Consider the following 25,819-nt stretch of genomic DNA (forward strand, 5'->3'; position numbering starts at 1 on the left):
CGAGGAGATGCAGGGTGGCCTTGCCGGAAGAGGGCGATGCCGGGAACCACCCACTGGTGAAGGACCATGTGGGCTGGCACTTCCCCGCGACGCCCTCCTTCCCTGACTTCACCGTCGCCACTGCCCACTCCCCTCCCATCGAGGCTGAGCGTGCACAGCGTGGACGAGCCGGTCGCGACGGAACCAGAGCGCTTGAGGCCAGGGTGCGAGAACGAGATGATGTCCAACAGGCGGAGGGTGGCCATGGGAGGAGCAGCCCACAATGAAATCCATTTTCTCTTTGTGTGTGTGTGTGTGTGTGTGTGTGTGTGTGTTGGATTTGGATCGAGGAAGGAGATGGCGTGGCCGCGTGGGGATGAGGCGGTGGACAGAGACATCGTCTCGTCTCGTCTCATCTCTGCAGGTAGAGCGGCCAGAGGAGCAGACCAACATCCCTCTTTACCTTCCACGCAACACCAACATGGTGAGCTTCCCGTCTCCCCCATCTACTCCCATATCTGAACATCAACTGCAGTTTGTACATTTTGGTTATACTTTGTTTCAGTTTGTACACATCTCGTTTTGGTTAAACTCCTGTCTTAGATGCTATGGCTGAAACTAGAGCAAACTGTGTGTGCAGCACATTTTGGTTCAGTTTTGGATGACTGAGACTAGGTAGAGCATACTATGTGTGTGTGTATCCAGTGTATCATGACGAATTGACTTGTGCTAAAATTAGAAACGAGAAATGGTACACAGACATGTTAGTCTATTTAACCACCTTCTCGGATCAACTTGATGCGATACTATTCTGATTTGTTTTAGTAACAGTGGTTATATACTCTATAAATTTATTCATCAACATGATTTCTCTATTTTCCGTGTCGTACATTTTACATATCTTTAGTCATCAAAAATCAAATAGGGGCAAGACTGTTACAGAAAAATTACTTGCAATCATAATAGCATATTGTGATTTACTTCTTTATAGAGTATTTCGTAATGCAATTATCTGTATAATCTCCTGTGTTTGCCTGATGCTGACCATCTGAGAATATGTGAAACTATTTTCTCTCTGTCCTGAAGGTTGTTGACTGCAGAATCTGTGGTGATCCACACTCTGTTGGTTCACACTCATTGAGTTCGCTCGTGAAGTTATTATATCTTCACATGGTACATTTATGTTTTTCGGCAGTTAATTGATGGTTTGATACATGATACATTTCATGCACAGGGTGCTAGAGCTGCACTTAATTTGCTAACATCATCGCCTTGTTCTTCTTGGCAACGTAAGGACCATCAACTTCCATATGCAACTCTAGCACAAGTTAAGTAAGGAAGCCATGAATATTTCTTTGTTTGAGATGAACGCTAATTAAACCTGGGCTGCCAACCCCTTTTGTCTAATTCAAAATAGTTATAAATTGTTAATGGTTGTCGTTGTCGCTGTTATAGGAGTGAGGATGGTGAGCCAACCGACCGCCGCAAGGTTCTACAAATGGTTCTCAGAGGTTTGAACCGATTGGATTGGGTTTGATGTGTATATTGTAGTGAGATGGGTTGTTGACCGCTAATTTGGTGTTTCCCCTTGTGTTGTGTGGCGTGCGTGTTGTGCTTGTAGGCGCAGTCGATCAAGTTTTGGTTAATGTTTCATGGCTCAATCAACGAATGGTGTTAAAACTGCTAATCCTGAAAGCAAGGTACTCTCAATTCATTCCTCTTTTGTTGCCGGTGCTTATTTCCTCGTGGATATACACATTTAATATCACATATGGTGCAGATTTTGAATGATTCCTACCTCGAGCTTCCGCTTCACTTGTTTCTTGGTTGTTCAAGTATGCTTGGTGGTTCTTCATCGAGGGTTGAGATGGACCATGCACTGGTTACATATTCTCCTATCTCCATGTTCTTAATTTTCTTGTGCAATGAGAGCTGTATTAAGACAGAAGTTTGTGCGGTCCATGCTTTTAACATTGAAAATGAGAAGGTGAAATTATGGGTTTGGACAGTTTTGATGGTTTTTTTTTCTGGGCATTACATTACTAAAATGAACTATATTTACAATTGTTGAACTTCCATAGCTAATAAGATGATTTTTTTCAGCATTCGATATGGAACAATTATACCATATGTGGCTGCTTTCAGGTTAGTAAGTTTTGTTCTTCATTATATTTTTCTTATTATTCTGAATGTGTGACGCCCCGAGACCGATGCTCCAGTTGCCTTCCATTTATTGTAGTTGTTGTCGTGTTTTTTTATGTTTGTTGCATTATCATAATTGTTTTGCATATTTCATTCCTATATGTTTATGCCATGATCATCATACCTTGGTTTGCATATTTAAATTTTGTTGTGTGTTCTTGTGCGAACCCTCTTCTTCTTATCTTCACCCCATTTCTTCACCATGCACATACCCGCAGCCATTCATCAAGTTCACCCAAGTTCCTATCCCATCTAACTTCTCCTTTCCTCTTTATTCCATTTATATTTTCTTGTGACATTTTTCCTGTTCAGGAAAATGTTCAGCCTTTCCCTATAAATCCCAAATGATGCCAATAGTCACCTCTCCAAATTTCAGCTCATTTGGATGTGTTTTGGTTGGGTTCAAAAATGGCTCAAGTTTGAATTTAATTCAAACATGAATTATTTTTCTAGCCTTAAAAATGCCCAAACCATTTTATTAAAATCCTTCATAAATCCAGGAGCCTAGGAATATTTTTACTTCCTCCTTATTCTTCTCCAGAAACCTTGGTCTTTTCCCTTTTATTTGTTTATTTATAAATAAACAGATATTTGAAAGTAACAGGAGATGGGCTTTACCTGGACCCCAGCCTTCTAGCACCAGTAGCATCATCCTCCAGCCCACTAGTGCCGCGGCCCAGCAGCAGCTCCTTCGCCGCCAGCCACTTTCACCCACGCGGGGCCTGTCTGTCAGCCTCCCTTCGTTACCGTGCTTCCTCCTCCTTCGCTCGTTTCCCTCTCACAGTAAAACTCCTCGACCAGAGGCACATGGCCACGAGGGCAGCTACGGCCTTGCGCCTCCCCTCCTTTAAAGACCGCAACCCCGCGCCCTAGGGTTTCCCTCTCTCCCTCTTCGTGCCGCCGCCACCAAGTAGGTCCAAGCCACGCCACCATAGTCATTGCCCCTTCCACCCAGAGAGCTTCCAAAGCACTCTCATGGATCCGCCGCAGCTATAGCCCTCCTTCGTCATTGTCTTCGCTCCTGGTCGGCTCCCCGACGGAGTCTCCTTCGACTACAAGCAGATCAAGAGCCAGATGGGGACAAGGGCAACGCGATCGTCTTCTTCCACGACGTCCTTTCCTTCCTCTACTTCGTCTTCTTCCCCTGCGGCCGATCTGCTTCTTCCTCGATTCCGACCGTCTCTAACCACCTCTCGGCAAGCCAAGCACGCCGTGGTGAGCACCCGATCCTCCTCATGCCTTTTTCTTGCTCGTTTGCGTCTTGTCCCTCCCGATTCCTTCCCGGCCTCGCATGTCGCTGTGCGTCATTGTCGCGGGAGCTCCTCCGGTGGCCTCCTGCCCATTTCCTTGCATTGCTAGGCTTAGGATCCTCTGTAGGTGCGTTTTTCTTCCAGCTAGTTACCCGTTTCACCCCGCCGTTCGCCGTGTTGGGTTGGTCTCCGCCGCCTCTGTCCTCCCGACGCCGGCGATGTCTTTGTCGTCGTTCGGTGCCGCGGGTGGCACGTGGGAGTGCGGATTTGTCCCGTGCATCGATCGCGCCCCTCCGTCGTGGCTTTTGGTCACCGGAGTTTCCTCCGACGAGCTTGCCCCTGTCCTGCTCGCACGCGCCGGTGTGCTCCTTTGTTCTCTCTCTCTCTTTGTTTCCTGCTTGCGCATGCCCGCGCGCGTACCACAACTCTCCCCGCAAGTGTCCGCCTCTGTGCTCCTGCATGATGTGTGACATACGTGCTCATGCACACAGCCAGCGCCTCGCCGTGCCTCGCTGTCGCGGCCGAGACGAGCTCCTGCTCGAGCTCATTCTCGAAGCCCTTATTCTGCCGCGCGCGCACGCGCATGACACAAGCTAGTAGCAGACGTTCGTTCCCGCGCCCTTGCAGCCTCACCGTGCCCCTGTTCCGCAACCCCGTTGTCGCATCCTGAGCCCTGCTGTTCCGCCGTTGCTCGCCGGCGTCGTCACCTTCTTCTCTGGCAACGAAGAGGAAGCCATCTTCCGCTTTGTGCTGGTTCAAAAGGAACCCTGCCTCCCTTGTTTCAAACACTCAGAGCCTAGCCCAGTGGCTCGACCCTCGCCCGCTTAACCCGCAGACCCTGGTTCGAACCCCCCTGGGAACATATTTAGAACCCCAATTTTGGCCTATCTCCCCTCTATGACAATGGGACCCCACTCGTCATCCTCTCTGTCTCACACACACTCAGCGCTCACTCGGGCCAAGTCCTCCTAGGCCGCTGCAATCCGGCCCGTGCATATTTTTTCCCAGTCTGTGTATTTTAGTATTTTCCAACGCATTCCTATTTACAGAAATGCCACTGTTTTGCATTGTTAATAACTAAATATGCATGCATTCAATTTAAACAAACTATATATGTAAAATGCTTAGATTTTCCTCTAGTTTCATAATATGCCACTTTCATCCATGTTTAAAAATGTTGTTTTTTAAATTTGCATAAATGGCATGTTAAAATGGCTCAATTCATAACTAAATAACCGTAATTCGAAATTTAATAAACTTTATATGCATCTTGTCTAGAAAAATGCATAGTTTAACATGGTGGCATTACTTTGCATGTTTAATAACTCTAAAATTGTGTTTATGGCAGAACAGTACCAAATTCAAATATTGCATATGGGGACTTTCTGGAATTATTGTTTGTTGCTTCCGGCCTCATTTAAATTGCCTAGATAGGTAGTTTTCTTATGCTTCACCTCTTGCCATGTTTAATAACATTTAATATTGTTGGGTACATAAACGGGAGAGAACTAAATAAGTCATGTGGTGTTTTGTCAATATGCAACTTGATGCATATTGAGCTCCACTTAACTTGTAGTTTTATTTGTTGCAAATTGCCTTGTCATGCCATGCCTCTTTAAAACGGACATGCATCATACTTGGTTGTGCATTGTGCCATGTTTATGTGATGGTTGTTTACCATGTTGTTTGCTTTTTTCCGGTTTGCTTCTCTCGTTAGCTTCGGTTTCGTTCCGGAGTTGTGAGGTTTCGTTCGACTATGTCCGTTTGTCTTCTTCATGGACTCGTTCTTCTTCCTAGCGGGATCTCATGCAAGATGACCATACCCTCGATATCACTTCTATCTTTGCTTGCTAGTTGTCCGCTCTATCGCTATGTCGCGTTACCTACCACTTGTTTATCATGCCTCTCATATTGTCATGTCAAGTCTCTAACCCACCTTCCAAGCAAACCGTTGTTTGGCTATGTTACCGCTTTGCTCAGCCCCTCTTATAGCGTTGCTAGTTGCAGGTGTCTTGCAAGTTGTCATGTTGGAACATGATTTTGTTGGGATATCACAATATCTCTTATTTAATTAATGCATCTATATACTTGGTAAAGGGTGGAAGGCTCGGCCTTATGCCTGGTGTTTTGTCCCACTCTTGCCGCCCTAGTTTCCGTCATACCGGTGTTATGTTCCTTAATTTTGCGTTCCTTACACGGTTGGGGTTATGGGACCCCCTTGACAGTTCACTTTGAATAAAACTCCTCCAGCAAGGCCCAACCTTGGTTTTACATTTGCGTAACAACCTATAACTTTCCCTTGGGTTTTCGCGAGCCCGAGGGTCATCTTTATTTAACCCCCCGGGCCAGTGCTTCTCTAAGTGTTGGTATGAACTGAGTAGACTGCGGGGCCACCTCAGGGAAACTTGAGGGCTGGTTTTACTCATAGGATGTCTTATCCGGTGTGCCCTGAGAACGAGATATGTGCAGCTCCTATCGGGATTTGTCCGCACATTCAGGCGGTCTTGCTGGTCTTGTTTTACCATTGTCGAAATGTCTTATAACCGAGATTCCGAGACTGATCGGGTCTTTCTAGGAGAAGGAATATCCTTCGTTGATCATGAGAGCTTGTGATGGGCTAAGTTGGGACACCCCTGCAGGGTATAAACTTTCTAGAGCCGTGCCCGTGGTTATGTGGCAGATGGGAATTTGTTAATATCCGGTTGTAGAGAACTTGACACTTGACTTAATTAGAATGAATCAACCGCGTGTGTAGCCGTGATGGTCTCTTTTCGGCGGAGTTCGGGAAATGAACACGGTTTTGTGTTATCTTTGAACGTAAGTAGTTTCAGGATCACTTCTTGATCACTTGTAGCTTCACGGCCATTGTGTAGCTTCTCATCTTACTCTTACTTGCGTATGTTAGCCACCATATTTGCTTAGCGCTTGCTGCAGCTCCACCTCATTACCACCTCCTACCCATAAGCTTAAATAGTCTTGATCTCGTGGGTGTGAGATTGGTGAGTCCTCCTGACTCACGGATACTTCCAAACAGTTGCAGGTACCGATGATACCAATGCAGGTGACGCAACCGAGCTCAAGTGGGAGTTTGATGAGGACCTTGGTCTTGTTTCCTGATGATCAGTAGTTGTGCCCAGTTGGGATGATCGGGGATCTAGCATTTGGGGTTGTCTTCTTTTATTTTGGTTCTGTAGTCGGACCTTGATTGTACTCTGGATGATGTATGTTTAACTTGTTATTTGTGTGAAGTGGCGATTGTAAGCCAACTCTTTATCCCTTTCTTATTCAGTACATGTGATTGTGTGAAGATTACCCCTCTTGCGACAAAACCACCATGCGGTTATGCCTCTAAGTCGTGCCTCGACACGTGGGAGATATAGCCGCACCGTGGGCGTTACAGAATGCCACCATGGACTCTTAATTTCTTTGTAGTATATGCTTATGCTTTACTCGAGACATACATTTCCCTCAAACTGCAAGGAATGATGTAATATAAGGAGAAAATCATATCTGTCTCACACCTACCTTCAATAATAAGAGGTCTGATTCTAATCTGTTGTGCTACCATGTACAAACATTTACAAATTAGTGTGAAGATTAGAATCTTATTATTATAACCATTTATAAATTATATGTACCTTGAACCCACATGCCATGGTACCATTTAATAACATGTACAAACCACCAAGGACTTTGCTAGATTTTTATATTTACATAGAACTAATATTGATCTAATCTGAATGCTCTTTTTCTTAAACTGAGTAGGTCATATAGATAGGAATGGAGAATTATTTCTGGAGTGGTCTGTCATAGTTAATATGCTCCAGCCTCAAATTTGAAGCTAGATAAGACTTTGTTATTTCTATGTGTAGCTCACTGCTTGATTCACCTGTAGATAGAGCCATTCCTTGCAGATGCCTTCTCCTATATTGTGTGGTCAGTTTCTTCAAGTTCTGTAGACAAAAAAAACAAGTTCATTTTAATTACAATGGCTCCTGGTTGAAAGCTTTTGCCTCTGTAATTGATCTGAGGCTAACCATTGACTTCGTGTAGCTTATTTGTAGGTTCTTTGCCATTAATAACTCAAATTCATTATGTGGTGTGTAGCTAGAACTGCACCTCAACTGATAGGAAGCAACAGTTGCTAGCACATGCAGTTTCTTATCTAAATATTTTTGTTGTCAGTAAGCGAGCAAATATTGGGAGAATGATGAAATAGAATGGACCTATCCTGTTAGGATCATATGATCCAGTTCCAAGCTTTGATCTCTTACAAATATTATAAACAAAGCATCATGGGATTAGTTTATTCTAAATCAGAAGTGAAAAACCAAATATACTTTAAAGTTTTGTTGCTTCATAAATGTTGATGTAAGCTTACCCTCACAGGTGCTTTGTTAGGTGACACCCGCGCCTTCATTTCAAGTGCAAGCCGCCTCTCTCACTGTGCATTATCTCTAGCTGCACCACCGTCGACATCAGCTACCGGCTATACATATGATACATGTGTCGTGTTTAGTCTCTCTCTAAGACTTGATATGCCTTAGTTCTGATGATCCGACAGACTCTGCCTCTTTTGAAGATCATCCACCTTTTGGAAGATGTTCATCTTTGATTTCAACCGCTGGACGTGTCTCATGTGCTTCTGTTAATATAGACCCACTAGCTTGCTCTGCTTGCTATGTTTTATGGCTGAACACTCTAATATTGCAGTTCTGTCAAGTGTATTTCCTTTTAAGCAATTGGCGCTCATTTGGACTGCACACAGACGTTAACAAATAATACAACAAGATTAGTACACCCAGTCACGCAAAGGAGGCACGGCAGGGCGCGCCCCAGCCACTAGTACTAGTCAAAGTGACACCTTTTCCTTGATGGATGTCATCCACGCCACATTTTTGGCTAGACTTGAAAAAGATCGTTCTACCACCGCTAATCGCTAAATGGGATATCATCTGTAGACCGAAAGATCAAGGGGGTCTTGGTATTGAGAATCTTGAAGTTAAGAACAGATGCCTTCTTAGTAAGTGGTTGTGGAAGTTGTCCACTGAAACTGATGCCACGTGGGCGCAAATCCTTCGTAGTAAGTACCTTCAGACAAAAACTTTGTCCCAGGTGACAGTCAGGCCGACAGACTTACCTTTCTGGAAAGGATTAATGAAAGTCAAACAATCCTTGTTTCATAGGATAAAGTTTATTATTGGCAACGATGCCGGTACGCGTTTCTGGGAGGATACTTGGCTCGGAGAGACACCTTTGGCCATTCAATATCCGTCTTTATATCGTATTGTTCAACGACGCGAGGTGTTCGTTGCGACGGTATTTCAATCTATCCCCCTTAATGTTCAATTCAGACGGTCGCTAGCGGGCAATCGTTGGGAAGAATGACTCCATCTAGTTAGGAGACTGATGGAGGTTCAGCTTTCTCAACAACCCGATGAATTACGCTGGAAGCTGACTAGGTCTGAGTATTCATAGTTAAATCAATGTACATTGATATTATTAATTCGAGCTCCATTCCTACCTTCAAGCATGTTTGGGCGGTCAAAGTTTCATTGAAAATAAAAGTGTTTATGTGGTTTGTCCATAAACAAGTTATTTTAACAAAGGACAACTTGATAAAGCGTAATTGGACATGACCTACTAGGTGTAGTTTCTGTGATCGGGATGAAACAATCAAACACCTCTTTCTTGATTGCCCGTTAGCCCAAGTTCTTTGGCGCTCGGTCCACATTGCTTTTAATATTACTCCACCGAATTCTGCCAACATGTTATTTGGGACATGACTTGATGGGGTTGAGCGTGACTTAGCGAGACATATTCGTGTTGGAGTTTGCGCTTTGCTGTGGACTATCTGGAATTGCAGAAATGATTTGGTCTTTAACAGAACATCACGTATTCACTTTTTGCAGGTTATTTTCCGAGCCACGGCAGTGATCCGTTCGTGGTCGCTACTCACTCCGATGGAGGCCAGGGAGCATTTGGTTACTGTATCTATCCGCTGGGAGATGGTAACTCGGGATATCTTCAACCGGTTTGGATGACGGTCATGTAATAGGATAGACAATTAGTTTACCTATCTCTTTTTAGCCAGCCGGTTGTGGCGTCTTCGTTTCGGCTAGTTTGTGTATCTAGCCCTTTTTGGCTCTGTGTGAGCTTTCTTTTTCAGTTTTTCCAGTTTGAGACTTTCGAGCCTTTGTGGAACCTTTTGTTTTGATAATAAGATGGCCGTATGCATCATTTTGATGCAGAGACCGGGAAGAATCCCTTTTCGAAAAAAAATCCTGAGAAGACACAAATCGAGTCAATGTTGACAAGCAGACCAGCTAGTCATCTTCTTGCCGAACAAGCCCGGCAACGTTCAAATATCGCCACTCCAACTGCAGTGTGCCGACACGTCCTCGATCGAGACTTAGCTAAAAAAGCATATCAACATCGTGAAGCGCAAGAAGATACGCAGTGGGATCACTATTTAGCAGACACGGGCCACGCAACGCCGGAAATCATAGCGCCGGAGGAAAATCATGGCAGCCCCCGAGGAGCCCAGGGAGGTGAAGCTGTACGGCGCGTGGGGGAGCGCCCACGCCGCCATGGCCCGGAACGCGCTGGAGCTCAAGGGCGTGCGCTACGAGTACGCGGAGGAGGACCTGGAGCGCAAGAGCGAGGCGCTGCTGCGCCTGAACCCCGTCCACGGCGGCAAGGTCCCCGTGCTCGTCGTCGACGGCCGCGCCCTCTCCGAGTCGCTCGTCATCCTCGAGTACGTCGACGAGGCGTGGGCCGGTCGTGCGGGGCGGCTTCTCCCGCCGCGGGACCGGCCCCGCGAGCGTGCCGCGGCCAGGTTCTGGGCGAGGTTCTTCCACGACGAGGTGTCGCCGCTCTCGCACCTCGTCTTGTTCGCGGCGGGCGGGGAGGAGCGGGCGGGGCTGGTGAGGGAGATGAAAGACCGGATGGCGGTGATGGAGGCGGGAATCCAGAGGGACTTCCCGCTCGGCGGCGGCGGCGGGGGCGAGGGGCCGTTCTTGCACGGGCGGGAGCCCGGGCTGCTGGACGTCGTTCTGGGCTCGTGCGCCGCCGGGACCAGGGTGCTCTCCTCCGTGGCCGGGGAAGAGATCGTCGAGGCGGGCGCGCTTCCGCGAGTGCACGCCAGCCTGGTCGCCTTCGACGAGCTCGCCGCCGCGTTCGGGACGAGCGTGCCGCACGAGAGCCTACTCGCGCGTCTTCTCGAGAGGAAGGAGAGAGCGCGCGGCGCGCCCGCGTGAGCTGTGTCTTCATGCCGGCGTGGCATCGACACGTACGCATGCTACGTGAAAACCTGCTCTCGAAAAGAAAAATGGAGCGATGCTATTCCTAGGTACTGCTTTTACAAAAATTTGTGTACTACTAGTACTAGTGACTAGTGATATCCGGTGACAGATCAGGAAATATGTTACTTGGGAGAACATGGGCGTTCTCATAGCTTAGCGATTACTGACCGTCGGATCCGTTTTTTGATGCGTCCTGGACTGTTTGATCTCCCTCCTGATCGATATCGGCCGTCGGATCGACCCGGTGACACTGCTACAATGAACAGTCGGCTTTCCCTCGTTTTCCAGCGTTTTTCCACACGCCGCGATATGGCTCTCGTCTCGCTGCTGGGTGGCCCTCTCTTCTGTGGGCCACACCTGTCGGTCGCCGTGCCTGGGCGTGGGCTGCGTATGTCGATCGGCTGCGCGGGCGGTAAATATCTCCTCCCCCCGCCCATGCCACCGCCTGTTAATTCGTCGCCCCGCGGAGGGTAATTTCGGGATTTCATTTTTTGTGGCGCTGCGTGTCGCCCGTGGATTGGTCGCGGCCTGGCTACTCCTCCTCCCATTCGCCTCGTTCGTTTCCCCTCCACCGCACTGCTCCTCCCATTCGCCCCGCTCGCTTTGCCTCCGCCGCTCCCCCTTGGTCGCTCCCCCTGCGCTCCTGCTCCGGATCTCGTCCTCCTCCTCTAACAGCCGTTCGTCCTCCTCGGTGCGCCGTTCTCAGGTGGTCTTCCCCCTTCTCTCTTCGCTTGTTCTATTCGCCTCTTCTCTTACGTTTCTGCCTGTCTTGCAATTGGGTCAGTGGCGCGGCGGAGGATCTGTCTTTGGAGTCGCCGGAGAGGCCTTTGAGATGGCCCAGGTAGTTATTTGATCGGTTGTTTGCCTGGGCGTTCGTGATGTGTTGTGCGGGTGCTGGACTGATTTTCCCCCCATGGATCTGCTTAGGTTTTGCTGGTTGATCCGTCCTGATTAGGACCTGTCCGTGGTTCTGGTTATCTAGCTGGTGGGTCGTGCCGCTGCTGGTGTACGGACTGTCTCGCTGGTTTCCTTGCAGGTGATTCCTCTCTCTCGCCTGACCTTCGCCGTTCCGTATATGCTGTAAAGGGATATGTGTTGTAGTCTGATAGTTCTTGGTGTTTTTTCCAACACGGATATTGATGATAGTTGCAGTCTGGTGATAGTTGTGATATGGTTATTGTTGTTGTCTTTTAGAAGGGCTTTTGCTTCGCTTCATGGTACAGGGTGTGGCCATTTTGTTTTGTCTGATGCCTTATATGCAGACAAGATAGCAGTACTGTCATGGAATTTCAGTTTTGTATTTTCTTCTGCTCGTCCAGACAATATGGCGTTGCGATAATGGAGTTAGCATCCTTATTGGTTGGCCTATATGCTCTTATGCCGCGCGCTTGCAGCTGAGTCGTATGTGTATTGCAAGGTCACATGTGTAGTTCAGTACTGTACATACTGCAAGGGAAACTATATTTAAGTTCTGTTTTCTTATTTAAAGGGCCTCTAGCCTGAATCATGAAGGTCTAACTTTTGTCCTTGCTTGATGTTTTTTTTGGTGTGGAGTTTGCTCATTTTGGGTTCTTTCTTGTGTTGGCAGGATGTTTGTCGTGAGTTGTTCTTATGTGCACATGTTAGATGTCGTTGCCTCACGGTGTCGTTTGCCCTTTCATTCGTACTTACGAGAGGTCATGGATGATGGGGTCGTAATCGGAGGGGTGGAAATAGAGGTCCATGTCCTTGGAAGCGATGCCTTGACTGTGAGGAGGTTTTTCTGGTCCCAGGACGGTGTGGGGTATCTTTCTCTTTACAATGATGCTGCTTTCCAGGCCATTTGTTTTTTACAGGGTTTGTATGGGTTTGTTGTCTTATATTACAACTACCATGGTATGATGACCTATCGAGAGCTTGCACGCTCCGCGGTTGTTTTAGCAGCCTCGCTGGTTCGATCTTCGGGTTCTGTTGTTGGTGGTGATGCATCTGCTGCTGTGGGTGACGTCAATGCTGCTTCACGGCAGCAGATGCTACATGCTAGGTTGGTGTCTACAGCCTGCAGCTTCTAGATGTACTTCATGGATAGGTTGTGTTATCTTTGGGGTTGTTAGCTAGTAGTTGTTTCTTTACTGAGTCTGTTTAGTCTACATTCAGATCGTTGTGTATGTACACTATGATACATGGCTGTTTGTAATGACGTGTGGATGGTAGTTGTTCCTTTATTCAATATAATTCTTATCCTTTGCCTGATTATGTTGCTGGTGCATGTCTATGATGTGGTATACTTTCTATACTTGAGTGCCTGACGTTATGCTGTGTGCAGTTACATGGGTCCAGCTTCTTATTTGTCCAGTGTTCGGGACGATGTTGTCTGGTTGTTGACATGCCTCGTGATCCGGTTGTGTCTCGGGGTCAAGGCGTGTTTGAGGCTGGTACTGGGTTGATAGGTGGTCGTGGGCGTGGCCGTGGGCAGGCTGCTACTGGTCGTGGACGGGGCATCGACCGTGGAGGTTCTAATACAGGCCGTGCCCCTGTTTCTGGTCATGTCTCTGGCCGTGCGGGTGCTGCTCGGGGGGTGCCTGGCGCTGGAGCCCAGCCAGTTGCCGGGCGTGGGCGTGCTGCTCGGCGGGTGCCTGGCGCTGGAGCCCAGCCAGTAGCCCGGCGTGGGGGTGCTGCTCGGCGGGTCCCTGCCGCTGGATCCCAGCCAGAAGCCGGGCGTGGGGGTGCTGCTCGGCGGGTCCCTGCCGCTGGTGCCTAGCCAGTAGCCGGGCGTGGGGGTGCTGCTCGGCGGGTCCCTGCCGCTGGTGCCTAGCCAGTAGCCGGGCGTGGGGGTGCTGCTCGGCGGGTCCCTGCCGCTGGTGCCTAGCCAGTAGCCGGGCGTGGGGGTGCTGCTCGGCGGGTCCCTGCCGCTGGTGCCCAGCCAGTAGCCGGGCGTGGTGGTGCTGCTCGGCGGGTCCCTGCCGGTGGTGCCCAGCCAGTAGCCGGGCGTGGGGGTGCTGCTCGGCGGGTCCCTGCCGCTGGTGCCCAGCCAGTACCCGGGCGTGGGGGTGCACCTGGGTCCGCCACCCCTGACGGATGTCCGTTGGTCCCTGGGATTGCTCAACGTTATGTGCCTCGCCGGCTCGTTGGGTTTCCTTCTTCTGGACGTGCGTGTACGTCCCTGTCCATTAGCCTTTTTCGTTTCGTTTCTTAGGTTGCTGTGACAGTTGCTTCACTCCCGTGATGTTTGTGACATGGTTAGGTGATGGTTGGTTTCCTTTTGTGAGCTCTGCCATGGCGGCGGTCAATCGCAGAAAACGGAAATTGTGCGTTCAGTTTCGGCGTGCTCGCTATGAAGGTGCATGTGGATTATTAGTTTTCTTTTTTCCTGTTTTCTATTGCCGGGCGTATGGTACCTTAACTGGTTCTGCATTTCCTCTTAGAGCATGTTGTCGATGGCCCCTTGCCAACGGTCTGGCATGGTCACTCTGTTTATGTCTGTTCAGAGGTGACTGGGATAGATCGCAACAAACGAAAAATACGGAAAGTGTCAATTAGATTGCGTCGTCCTGGAAGCGAAGGTGCATGACCATTCTTTGTTTGTTTCATAGTTGTTGTTGTTTGCCGTACGGTTTCTTATTTGGTTTTGCGTGTCTTTCTAGAGGTTGTTGTCAGAGGGGCTTTGCCGAAGGATTGGCAAGGTTACTCGGTCGGGTTTGCTGAGTCCCTTAAAGGTACTTGCTGACACGACATCTTTCCTTTGGTTATGTGATGATTGTCTTTCTTTTACACTCGGTCCGCGTCTGATGGTATTGTGCCTTGGTGGTTGTTAGCTTGCTATGCAGATAGGTCGTACTGTGGCCCTCCTGATTTCTTGTGCCAATACTGTGGTGCTTCCTTTTGGTTTGCTGAGTGTTCTAAGTCAAGGTCTTCATGGGTACAGCGTAAGATGGTTTACAATCATTGTTGTAAAGGCGCAAAGGTCTATATCCCTCCCTTTAAGGACCCCCCGGCCTATCTCCGGGAGCTCCTTCGATTCGATGGAACTTCTCGTGCTAAAAAATTCATCCGGGCTATACGTGAGTATAATTGTATGTTCGCTTTTACTTCAATGGGTGCTACCATTGAACGTTCGTTTGGTGGCAGCCGTGGACCTAAGGTATTCAAGATCAATGGTCAGGTGTCTCATCGTATTGGTTCGTTGGTGCCGAGCGGTAATGATACTCCTAAGTTTGCCGAGTTGTACATACATGACCCTGCTAATGAGATTAGGCATAGGATGAATGCCTTAAATCCAGACGATAAGCCCACCGGGGGTGTGGATGATAGCATTGTGGTTGGTCTTAGAGATATGCTTAATGAGTCTAATCCATTGGTTCAGACTTTTAGGGAGGCAAGTAGGATGATAGAGGGCCGTGGTGATGAACCCATCGAGGATATCTCGATTTGTATTATTGGGCCTTCGGAGGGTGATAGTCCACAGTTTAGCATGCCTACAACCACTGGGCTTGCTGCTTTAGTCGTCGGTGGTGACTTTACGTTAGAGGCGTCTTCTCGGGATATTGTTGTTTGCAGTCGTTCCGATGGTTTGCAGCGGATATCTTCTCTGAATACCACGTTCATGCCTCTGCAGTACCCGTTGCTTTTCCCTTATGGTGAGCGAGGGTTCCAAATAGATGTTCCCCACTTAGCTGTTCCTGAATATGGTGATGATGATGGGGATGTAGGTTCTAATCTTCCACCTGGGAGTCCATCCATTGAGGCGTCCTCTTCGTATCCTTCTGGGGGTGGTGACTCAGATACAAATAGTCGGAATAGGATGACCATGCAGGATTACTATCGTTTTATGTGCCATTACAAGGGTGATCAGCCCAATCCATATATATGTTATGGTCTCCTCTCCTCTCAGTCGGTTGTCGATGCGCGTGCGTGCATTGATGAGAATAGACTGGTATATCATAAGAAACCAGGACCTGTTTAGGTCAGAGCACATGCAGGTTATTGCCGATGCGGTAGGTGATGGGTGTGTCGATGGTGATGCTGTTGGGAAGAGGACCATCGTGCCTTCCAGTCACATGGGTGGTCGTCGTTACTTTAATGAAAACTTCCATGATGGCCTTGCCGTTTGTCGAGTGCACGGTGCACCAGATGTATTTACCACTTTTACTTGCAATCCTAAATGGCCCGAGATCACTGCTGCTCTGGAGCCGGGGCAGACGCCTCCTGATAGGGCAGATGTTATTGTAAGGGTCTACCACATGAAGCTTGCTGAGTACTTAGACGAGATCAAGTCAGGCCGGGCTTTTGGCCCCATTAAGGCTGGTACTATATATGCTGTTGTGCTTTGTGCATGGTCATTGTTTCCTATCAGTTCTTTACTGCTTCTGCTTGGTTGTTTGTCTAATTTATCTTTCCTGTTTTCCTTTCCAGTGATGTACACCGTTGAGTTCCAGAAGCGGGGACTGCCTCACGCGCATATACTTGTCTGGAGGAGAGGGGGCAGCGGTGAGATTGGTGTTGAGAATATTAATTCATTAATATCCGCTGAAATACCTGATGCATTGCTTGATCCTTTAGGATATGCTTTAGTTTCCGAGTTTATGATGCATGGTCCGTGTGGGGAAATGAATGATAAATGCGTCTGCATGAAAAAGGGTGTTTGTTCTAAATTTTTCCCAAAGGATTTTAGAGATACTACTGTCGTTGATGACAATGGGTTTGTCTTATATCGACGTCGTGACGACGGTCGAAGGGTATACAAAAATGGTCATTACCTGGACAATAGGCATGTTGTTCCTTACAGTATGGCAATGCTCAAGAAATTTCAGGGCCATATAAATGTAGAGTGGTGTAATAAAACTCAGGTTATGAAATACCTCTTCAAGTATGTCACTAAAGGTGCTGATTATTCTAAGGTCATGTTAGAAAGGTTAAAAAAATTGACTACAACTGGGTGTCGTACGGTAGATGAGGTTCAGGAGTATTTGATATGTCGGTACATATGTGAGTATGATGCACTGTGGCGCATATTTGGGTTTGAGATACACTTTAAAATGCCGTCGGTTCAAAGGTTGACTGTTCATATGCCTGGTATGAATAATATCTGCTATCGTACTGGTGCTGACCTCACGAAAATTGTTGGTTCTGACTTCTTGCAAAAGACTATGCTTACCGAATGGTTTGTTGCGAATGATTTGTTCGAAGATGCCCGGTCATTGACTTACTATGATTTTCCATCTGCTTGGACCTGGGATGCTAAAAGTAGATCATGGCATCCAAGGGGTAGGGGTGAAAAGATTGGTCGCGTATATTATGTGCATCCTTTGAGTGGTGAGTTGTATTACTTACGCATGCTTTTGATGATTGTTAAGGGGGCTAGGCCTTTCGAATGTCTCCGTACATATGCTGGTCATCTTTATCACACCTTTAAAGAGGCTTGTGCCGCACGTGGTTTACTAGGGGATGATAGTGAGTGGTACACAACGTTTGATGAGGCGGTTGTCTGGGGGTTTGGGCATCGCCTTAGGGAGCTGTTTGTGACTATGCTCATGCACTGTTCTATCAGGGATGAGCTTGGTTTTTTTGAGCGGTACTGCAGTGGCATGTACGATGATATCCAACATAGGCTGCGCCGTGCCCTAGGTAATCCAAACTATGTTGTTCCTCCTGAGAGACTGAGGAATCTGCTTCTTGATGAGCTGGCCGATGTTTTTTTGAAGCATGGATTTGATATAATTTTTTTTAACTTGTCGTCCCGTTCCGGTGAAGGTGAACATTCCGATGATAATCGTCTCATCTGTGATGAATTATGTTATGATGAACCTGCTTTGGCTACACAATCCTTAGTCATGTTTGATAGTTTAAACGAGGACCAACTGGTTGCTTACAAGACGATTGTACAATGTGTTCAGTCGGGGGAGCCGGGCTTTTTTTTGTCTCTGGGTACGGTGGTACTGGAAAGACTTACCTATGGAGTGCAATCTGTGCTTTCCTTAGGGGTGAGAGGAAGATAGTGCTAACTGTTGCATTGTCAACAATTGCATCGCTGTTACTGCCTGGTGGGAGGACTGCCCATTCTCGCTTTAAAATACCCATTCTCCTTGAAGATAATACGCAGTGTGATAGTAAAAGAGGTTCTAAGCTTTGTAAGTTAATGATGGTAGCTTCGCTTGTTATTTGGGACGAGGCGCTTATGACACTCAGGAAGTGCTTTGAGGCTGTAGATAGAACATTGCGTGATGTCCTCTCTGTGGGTAATCCAGACCTTGCGGATGTTCCGTTTGGTGGGATAGTGATGGTCTTGGGCGGTGACCTTAGACAAATCTTACTGGTCGTTGAGGGAGGTACTAGACCTCAGATTGTTGATGCGGCGATCACAAATTCCCCGCTGTGGCGCTCTGTTAAGAAGTTGTCACTCTCTGTTAACATGCGCTTGTCTGTTCATGGTGTGGATAGTCAGGCACAGCAGGATGTTGCCTTATTTAGCAAATGGGTTCTTGATCTTGGTGAAGGAAAGTTGCCTGTTACAAGGCGAGGCGATGATGTTGAGGCTTCTTGGATACAAATTCTGGACGACCTATTGGTTTGTACAGATGGTGATCCAATATCTGCTATTGTTTCTTCTGTTTACGGTGATTTCTCTCAAAACTACATGAACTCTGGATACTTGCAAGAAAGAGCCATTTTAGCACCCACCAATGACCATGCTGATGATTTTAATGATCATGTTCTTAAGTTGGTTCCTACTGATAGCAGAGACTATCTGAGCGCTGATTCAATTGACGACTCTGTAGATTCTGTTAGGGACAAGGATATTTACTATCCAATTGAGTACTTGAATTCAACTAAGATTATAAATTTCCCAAACCATAGGTTGACTCTTAAGGTTGGTTTTCCGATTATGCTTCTTAGAAACCTTAGCCAGGCAAATGGTTTATGTAACGGTACACGCCTATTTGTGAAAGAATTGGGTGATCGGCTTATCGAGGCTGTTATTATGACTGGCTCGCATGTGGGCGATACCGTTTATATCCCTAGGATTGAGTTATTAGCAAAGAAGGGTAACGCACCCTTCGTGCTTAGGCGTCGCCAGTTTCCTGTTCGTGTGTGCTATGCCATGACAATCAACAAGAGCCAAGGACAGACCCTGTCTGCTGTTGGTATATATCTTAAGGGTCCTGTTTTTACGCACGGCCAGCTGTATGTGGCGGTTTCTCGTGTTACTTTGAGAGCTTCTTTGAAAATCCTTGTATTAGATGCTGATGGTAAGTGTGGATCTAAGACTAAGAACATTGTTTTCCCTGAGGTCTTCCGGGCCGCGGGGATGGCCTAGGTTTGTGTTTGATGGCAATCTCCATTTTTTTTGGTCGTTGGCACATGCTTTTGGGAATTATCTAATGTTTTGGTAGATGACTTTTGTGTTACGCTTGTTACATATGTGGTCCTATGCGATGTGGGTTATATTCTGGGTTGTACTACCATTGTCTATATTTGTGGTTTGCCTTATGTCGTCCGAACTTACTTAGTTTAACGGTAGTGCTATATTTTGGTGATGACCCCTGTGTTGTAGATGGCGATGGCTGGTTTGCAGGGTCTTGTTGTGGGGAACAGAAACCCGACAGTCCGTGTGTATGTCTCGCGACACTGGCATCATCGTGGGACCACTGATAATGGTCCTATCAAACACACTGACATGGTCCTTCTGGATACCCGGGTATATGACTCATCTGGCTCCGTCCCCTGTGTTGTTTCTGGTTTTCTTCTGGCTTTTTCACTTGGTAACTGATGTATGTTCTTTCTTGGCAGGGCAACCACATCTATGCTGAGATCGGTGAGAATCTTGTGACCAAGTTTATGGGTAAACTGTAAGAAGGATGTGCATATGAAATTTCACAGTTCTTGGTGTTCCTGAACAAGCGTTACTTCAAGCCAATTGATGCAGTACACATGATCAGGTTCAATAGGTTCACCACGGCCAGTCCTAATACCAACCCAGAGGCTCAGTTTCCATTCTGCACCTACTCACTCACTGAACTGTCACGCCTGCCTGCCCCTCTCGATGCACCTGAATTCTTCACAGGTGTGTTAGCCAGACTATCGTTGTATTAATGTGTTTGGTGTGTGCACCCGTAAGCTGACCTCCCTTTCCCTGGTTGTTCAGATGTACTTGGAGTTATCACTGGTGTGTCTGATGTTGTTCAGTATCATAGCTCGAACAGGAGCGAGCCTTCCACAAAGCATACTATCAACATCAAGGACCTAAGGTATGTTACCTTTGTCTGTCAGGCGCTTGTTGTTTGTGTTGTCGCCTTGATTGGTGTGTCATTCTTTTCACTCTGCTTTATTTGTATTATGTGCAGTGGATACCAGATAACTGTTGTATTCTGGGGTGAACGTGCCACGACCTTTGAAGGAGACTACATTATCGAGCTAGGAAAATCTGAACCAGTTGTTGCACTGTTTGTTGGGACTCTGGTAAAAAACTCCATGTTCAAGAATTCATCCGATTAACCAGTTAACTTGCCGATTAATCCCTACTCATAGGGTCACCGAGTAGCCGATAAACCGAAAAATCATACGATTAATTGATTAAATGTCCGATTAACTTGCCGATTAGCCGATTAATCCTCTACTCACTAACCAACCGAGCAGCTACCAGTTAACGATTTCCTCAACAATGAAAAAACTACGAAGGTAATTACTCTTCCTATGTTGTCTGAATGACTGTTATTTTGCCCAAGTATATTTGTGTAACAAGCTACATCTTTGGTTGCATTTGTAGGTCGAAGGGGTGTGAGCGGGAGCGCGGCATGTCGGTGGTACATAAATGACGACATTTCTGAGATGATAGACTTCCATACGAGGTACATGCTGTTTGTTTATGCCCGTGCCTGTTATGTGGTGTCCTTTACCTAATTTGGTTTTATGCTCCTGTTGTCGATTTTGTTGCCTGCAGGCTCCATGGCAAGTCCTCTCCCATAGAAAAGATTGTTCTTCAGGGACAGACGTCAGCTGAAGTGAGCGCCCAGGTTGATCTACAGACCAAAACAGTTAGTGAACTTCTGGCCCTGCACATCTACAAGAACCAGGTAAATACTTTTTACCTTTCCATGTGTCCTGGCTTCTGTATTGGGTGGTTGCTTCGGTTTTGTTTAACTTTGTCCATGACGTGTATCGTGCCTCCTGTAGGACGTGCGTTTCCTTTGCTAGGTTACCTTAACTGGGTTGGCTTCCGGCCAGAGCTACTGGTTTATGTCATGTGCAAAGTGCCACAAATCTGCCCAGCCATATAGTACTGTCTACAAGTGTGCTGGTGTAGATTGTTCCTGCACCGATGCAGTACCGAGGTATCTCTCTTGCATGAGTGTGTATTTGTTTTCATGTGATCTGTTCATTAGGTGTGTACCTGATGCATGTTGTGATGCAGGTATCGGATATGTTTCGTAGGTGCTGACGACACAGGGGAAGCTGAGTTCGTCCTGTTTGAAAGGGCGGGAAAAGATCTTGTTGGCAAATCTTTGATTACTCTGATCCGTGAAGGAAAATCCAACCGTGTTCCACTTGATGAGATAGTTCGGATGGCACGTGGGGATGACACTGTGCCCCGAGAAATTACTGCACTCATTGGACAAAGATGTGCATTTGTGGTGTCTATCTCCTCAAAGAGCTTCTTACCTAACACTGAAGTGACCTCATTCCAAGTCAATAGGCTAGATGTGCCCAATGAAACATCCGTGAGAAATGCGGTTGTGTATCATAAGGCAAATTCACCCAGGCAATCTGAGAGTGATACTGGTTCTCTCACTGGTGCTGGGTTATCAACTGGTGCGCCGCTCACTGGGTCCATTCCACCATTATCACTCACAGATAGCGGGAATGCTGACGAGATTGTTCATGAGGGATCATACTCAAAGGTATGACTCCTATGTCAAAATGTACCATTCATGTTGATTTGCATTTACCCTCTATGTGTTGTTTTGCTCAATTGCCATGTGTCTTCTTTTTTATAGGAGCTTGCCACTCCTGAAGCCAATAAGAATCGTTCTTCACCAGCTTCTGTCAACAAAAGGTATGAGAATCCTTCTAGCAAAAGTGATCCAGGACGCCGTGCATTAACACTTTTAGATGGATGATATGACTTTGTCAAATTTGTGACCTGCAGTGCCACTACACATATGGTGACAGCAAGTGGTGTGCCTAAGTCTGGGCTGCGTAAACCTCTGTTTTCCGATGGCCGTGCTCAGGTACATCCTTTCATTTGCTTGGCGGAACTTCATTTAGATCTCTCTACGTACTTGCTTGGTAGTCGGTTGACACGATGTATCTGTTTATGCCTTCTAGGGGCCTGCAAAGATGGTTGGCGGCTCCGCTGTTCTCGGTGATGAGCTTGCTGCTGCCTCAAGGTATATGTCTGGTCTGAAACAATTGCTTAGCAGTATATGCATAATTCTTGCCTTCTTTTACATACTGGCTATTTGTTGTTGAAGCAGATCAACCGAAGGCCTGGTGGAAGATGAAGACGAGGCTCCTGCGGCCAAAAGGGCCAAGCTGTAGATCAGCCGCCCTTTGGCAGGAAGTTCTTTTGGTGTGCTCGCTAGGCACCATCTTTATCATCGGCTACCTCTTGTGCTGTACGTGGTTTGGTTCTTACCTGAACTTGTGTTTTTTACAGGAGCATAGGGCGGTTGTTAGGTGTGCGCTCGAAATGATGGCCCAGTAGATGGATGACTCGATGTGGGTTAGATGGTGAAGCTTCTCTTTAGGTCTATCGCCCCTTTTGTCGTGCTGTGTTGTTTATGATGTGATGTTCCGGTCTACCAGTCTCAAAAAACTTCAGTCTGCTGCTTGTGGGCGAACATTCGCTGTCGGTATTAGGATCAGCGTTGGCCTTTGCTATTGTGTGGTGTTTGCTTAGCTTCTGGTTGCTGGTGAATGTAAAGAGAAGCTTGGCTATCTTATTTAGTATGCCCGTTGTCCATGCTATGGTCTATGTTGATGTATGCGGTCTTTGTGAATTTGGGTTATACCTGTTGCCCATTGTGAATTAATCGTGCTATTCGAACTGGTTCTGCTGCTGGATAGATTGCCTAATCAAATTTAACTGGCAGTTGTGGTGCCCCTCGATGTTGTTTATGGTTTGTATTTGTGTTTTACAAGTCTTTACAAACTTCTACTCTGTTCTGATGGTCCTTTCTTAATATATTTATTTTCCTGTTATAGTTGTCTCTCCAATTTAAGTGATTTGGGATTTCGGTATCTGCCTCTGATTTGTAGAGTTAGAAAATTGTGGTCCATCACTGTTGGTGTATGCGCCTCTTACAGATTTTAGCATATATCTATTTTACTAGACCGTTTGTTCAATAATTTTCTCTCTACTTCTACTATTTGTAAATATGTCAACTCTTGGGTGTAGAATTTTAGTATACATAAGTTGCTATTCTATCTGACATCTATTTATAGCTCCAGTTCATTCAGACGTTGTTAGTCCCCTTTAGATACATGGTGATAATATCATGCTTTTATCGCCCTTTTTATCGTCTGAATAGTAACTTGAGTTACTAATAACTTAACATTACACGCTTGACCAAAACGTTCGGACAGGCACCCTCGTGCCAAGACGCGTTGCCGATCTAGTTGATAATATCGTGGGGTAGCTTGCAAGGAAGAATGCACGAAGCTCTGTTTTGTTGATTATTTTTGGTTAAATGGTGCCGTTGACTTAAATAAAATGAAACATTAAGAGGATATAAACATAATAATAATACACCGATCTTTACATTAGTTGGATGCACACAACCAACACCAAGCACACAAGAATCTCATTAGTAAAAAGCAAAATCATACAAGATCGAATGTATGCCCAAGCTGATAAAAGAAAGATCATCTCTTGGAGAAAAGTTCTCCAAGAGCAATGTCTTCAGAAAGGGACCAATGTTCAAACGTCGTCATCGTCATCGAGCAGATCCGAGCAATGTCTTCAACAAGATAACAATGCAAAATGCCGTCATTACCAGGGTATAACCAACTAGGATCATACCTAGGTTTTCACCCCGTAGCTCGAGACCAGGTACTCTAGAAGCACCATCGAATTAAAGTCATCATGTGTTATTGCGACCATTTTTCATGATCTTGACAATTACATGTCTAGCACAGTCTTGATGTGATATGCCACACAAAGTGAAAACCTTGCGCACACACGAAGTCAGTCAAGCCTTGACAAGAGATGGTTGCCACCAAAAGGCTCCGAAAGGCGAAGGTGGTCGTTCACATGAGACAAAGATTGATGACGGAGGAAGATCATCGATAGCATCAAAATCCCAATTCAAGATGCTACGACAATCCCACATCGTCCTAGTGCTCCGCCGTCCTCGCATGTGCAACATACTTGTTGTTTGCCACTAGATATGAAGGTCTAACGCCTTTCGCCTCATCTTGACAACCGTGTCACCCGCGCGCCCGATTGGAGGCCCGCCTTGTTGGGAGGCAAAAGTTGCCGCGGTGCGCGTACATGTAGACAACATCGCTGCCGCTGACAACTCACACTTGACCGTTGGCCCAGTAGGAAACGACACTGCTGCCGCTGCACAACCATACCTTCCTCCTCATGCCACCAACCATAGATCACATCTCGTCGCCAAGTCTCCGGAGTGGAGGCCTCCCCGTTGCCACCTTCATCGACTAGTATTGGTGCTTAGCCTGGCCACAGGCAGCGGCAAGTGGAAGAGCACCGACTGTTGGGGAGGGAGGACGGGGAGGTCGTGATCTCTATCAGGTATCAACTTTTTTGGTACTATGGTGCTCTCCTTTTGTCGAACGTTTAAGTAATTTTATGATCCCTTTTTAATCTGACATGCATTGTATTATAATGACACCACATGGTATGTGTACTTCATGCAATTAGGTTACCATTTATCAAACGAGTATGATGCATTTTTTTCACAATTTTTCCTGTTACAAACGTACATAGGCACAACATAATCGCAACTTGCGCAGTTTGCGGTCTCATAAAGTGATCACAACTTTGATGAAAGATCACGATAAGACCAGCACAAAAGTCATTTTTACAAGTTCCCGCTATAGCAGTCTATCATCCATTGAACAGAGTTTGTTTGAATATGCAATAGCTTAACTGCTTTGAAATAAAAGTTGTATTTTTACAATGGAAATTACCATATTGTCCTTATTATCCAAGATGTACGTGTAGATAATACCTTGTGTGTTGTTGCGATAATTGATCATGTCCTACCTTAAACTACTACCGGAATAATTTCAAGCATCGATAGATTTCCAACAAAATATATTTAACAGAAAGGACTAAATAGAAGAAAAATATCATGTCGCAATGATTAGCACCGCAAAGGTGTTTACTTGCTCTTTGCTCTTTCTTAACCGATGTTGAAAGTCACTTCCACCTTGGCTTAATACTAGCTTTGTCTACCAGCGATAATCATTTTGAGATGAACTCTCACAATTTTGGAAGTCAATGAAACAATGAAGGAATGAGGGCGATTGGCTTGTGTGGCTCCAAATTTTTTTATGACTGCTATCATCAATTTGTGTGGTGTATTAACATGTGTCCTTGAGAAGCCAATTTGTGTTACCCATGAATTAACGAAATGGATGAACATTCTTCTATGTAGTGGATTGGGAATCTCCAAATGTCTCCATTCCCCATATTCTCAATGAAATAAATCCTATTACAATTTGTTAAAGAAGAATTTTGGTGTAAAATGGGAGAGTTGCCTTGGAGAGCCCTTGCCAATTCCCGATCTGCTCCAACCATGTTGCAGTCAGAGTCGAGACATGAGAGGTGCTTGGGGTTGTCATCTATATAGTAGCTATATGATAGATCTGCCTCAGGGGCATCTAGTCTGATGCCAATAGGGTGCGAGCTGCATGGAGTGGCCAGAGGTTGTTGCATTGCTATTCTTGCTACTCATTGGGGAGTTGTCATACATCGAAGGCATTATAGACGCATGCCCATAAGCTCGTATGGTCCTCTAACTCTGGTGACCGTTGTGATGGTGAAAGCAGAGACGGGGAAAGGTGGAGCTTCAGATCCCGATGATTGAAAAGGAGATCACCTTGGCGACCGCGGAGAAACTATGTCACTTACCGTGGCCG

At 46.5% G+C, this 25,819-nt stretch overlaps 1 protein-coding gene and 1 long non-coding RNA gene across 19 annotated transcripts; both read left to right on the top strand.

The window, feature by feature from the left end:
- The first annotated feature begins 320 nt into the window (after positions 1–320).
- On the top strand, positions 321–7,904 carry LOC125525076. 3 transcript variants are annotated; one of them, XR_007291135.1, is made up of 6 exons: positions 321–1,306; positions 1,435–1,490; positions 1,601–1,679; positions 1,760–1,966; positions 2,083–2,124; positions 7,821–7,904. It is a non-coding gene; the product is annotated as an uncharacterized LOC125525076 (long non-coding RNA). The 3 variants fall into 3 exon arrangements; XR_007291137.1 differs by lacking the exon at positions 7,821–7,904 and adding an exon at positions 6,466–6,524; XR_007291136.1 differs by lacking the exon at positions 7,821–7,904 and adding an exon at positions 6,466–6,500 and having other exon boundaries at positions 1,760–1,861.
- Positions 7,905–9,858: 1,954 nt separating this feature from the next.
- LOC125520269 (glutathione S-transferase U10-like) lies at positions 9,859–22,813 on the top strand. Of its 16 annotated transcripts, none has more exons than XM_048685135.1 (15): positions 11,215–11,441; positions 11,520–11,576; positions 11,663–11,771; positions 12,324–12,758; positions 13,041–14,054; positions 14,140–14,277; positions 14,359–14,430; positions 14,530–14,640; positions 16,127–19,409; positions 19,502–19,775; positions 19,857–19,959; positions 20,056–20,389; positions 20,478–20,559; positions 20,652–20,784; positions 20,885–20,910. In XM_048685135.1, the coding sequence occupies exons 5-9, from the start codon at positions 13,940–13,942 to the stop codon at positions 17,707–17,709; spliced, it is 2,019 nt and encodes a 672-aa protein (XP_048541092.1). In that variant the 5' UTR covers positions 11,215–11,441; positions 11,520–11,576; positions 11,663–11,771; positions 12,324–12,758; positions 13,041–13,939; the 3' UTR covers positions 17,710–19,409; positions 19,502–19,775; positions 19,857–19,959; positions 20,056–20,389; positions 20,478–20,559; positions 20,652–20,784; positions 20,885–20,910. The 16 variants fall into 16 exon arrangements, with proteins under 16 accessions (XP_048541105.1, XP_048541092.1, XP_048541094.1 ...); XM_048685137.1 differs by lacking the exon at positions 20,885–20,910 and having other exon boundaries at positions 19,502–19,553; positions 19,651–19,775; positions 20,652–20,781; XM_048685136.1 differs by lacking the exon at positions 20,885–20,910 and having other exon boundaries at positions 19,502–19,526; positions 19,651–19,775; positions 20,652–20,781.
- The last annotated feature ends 3,006 nt before the right edge of the window (positions 22,814–25,819 follow it).

Source organism: Triticum urartu, chromosome 7 (assembly GCF_003073215.2).
Source record: "Triticum urartu cultivar G1812 chromosome 7, Tu2.1, whole genome shotgun sequence".
Classification (NCBI taxonomy): Eukaryota; Viridiplantae; Streptophyta; class Magnoliopsida; order Poales; family Poaceae; genus Triticum; species Triticum urartu.

Coding starts and splice junctions, on each gene's coding strand:
- LOC125520269 (XM_048685135.1), top strand. CDS start 13,940: ATGTTTGTGACATGGTTAGGTGATGGTTGGTTTCCTTTTGTGAGCTCT. Junction 14,431..14,529: donor GTTTGCTGAGTCCCTTAAAG/GTACTTGCTGAC, acceptor GGTGGTTGTTAG/CTTGCTATGCAGATAGGTCG. Junction 14,641..16,126: donor AAGGTCTTCATGGGTACAGC/GTAAGATGGTTT, acceptor TTTCCTTTCCAG/TGATGTACACCGTTGAGTTC.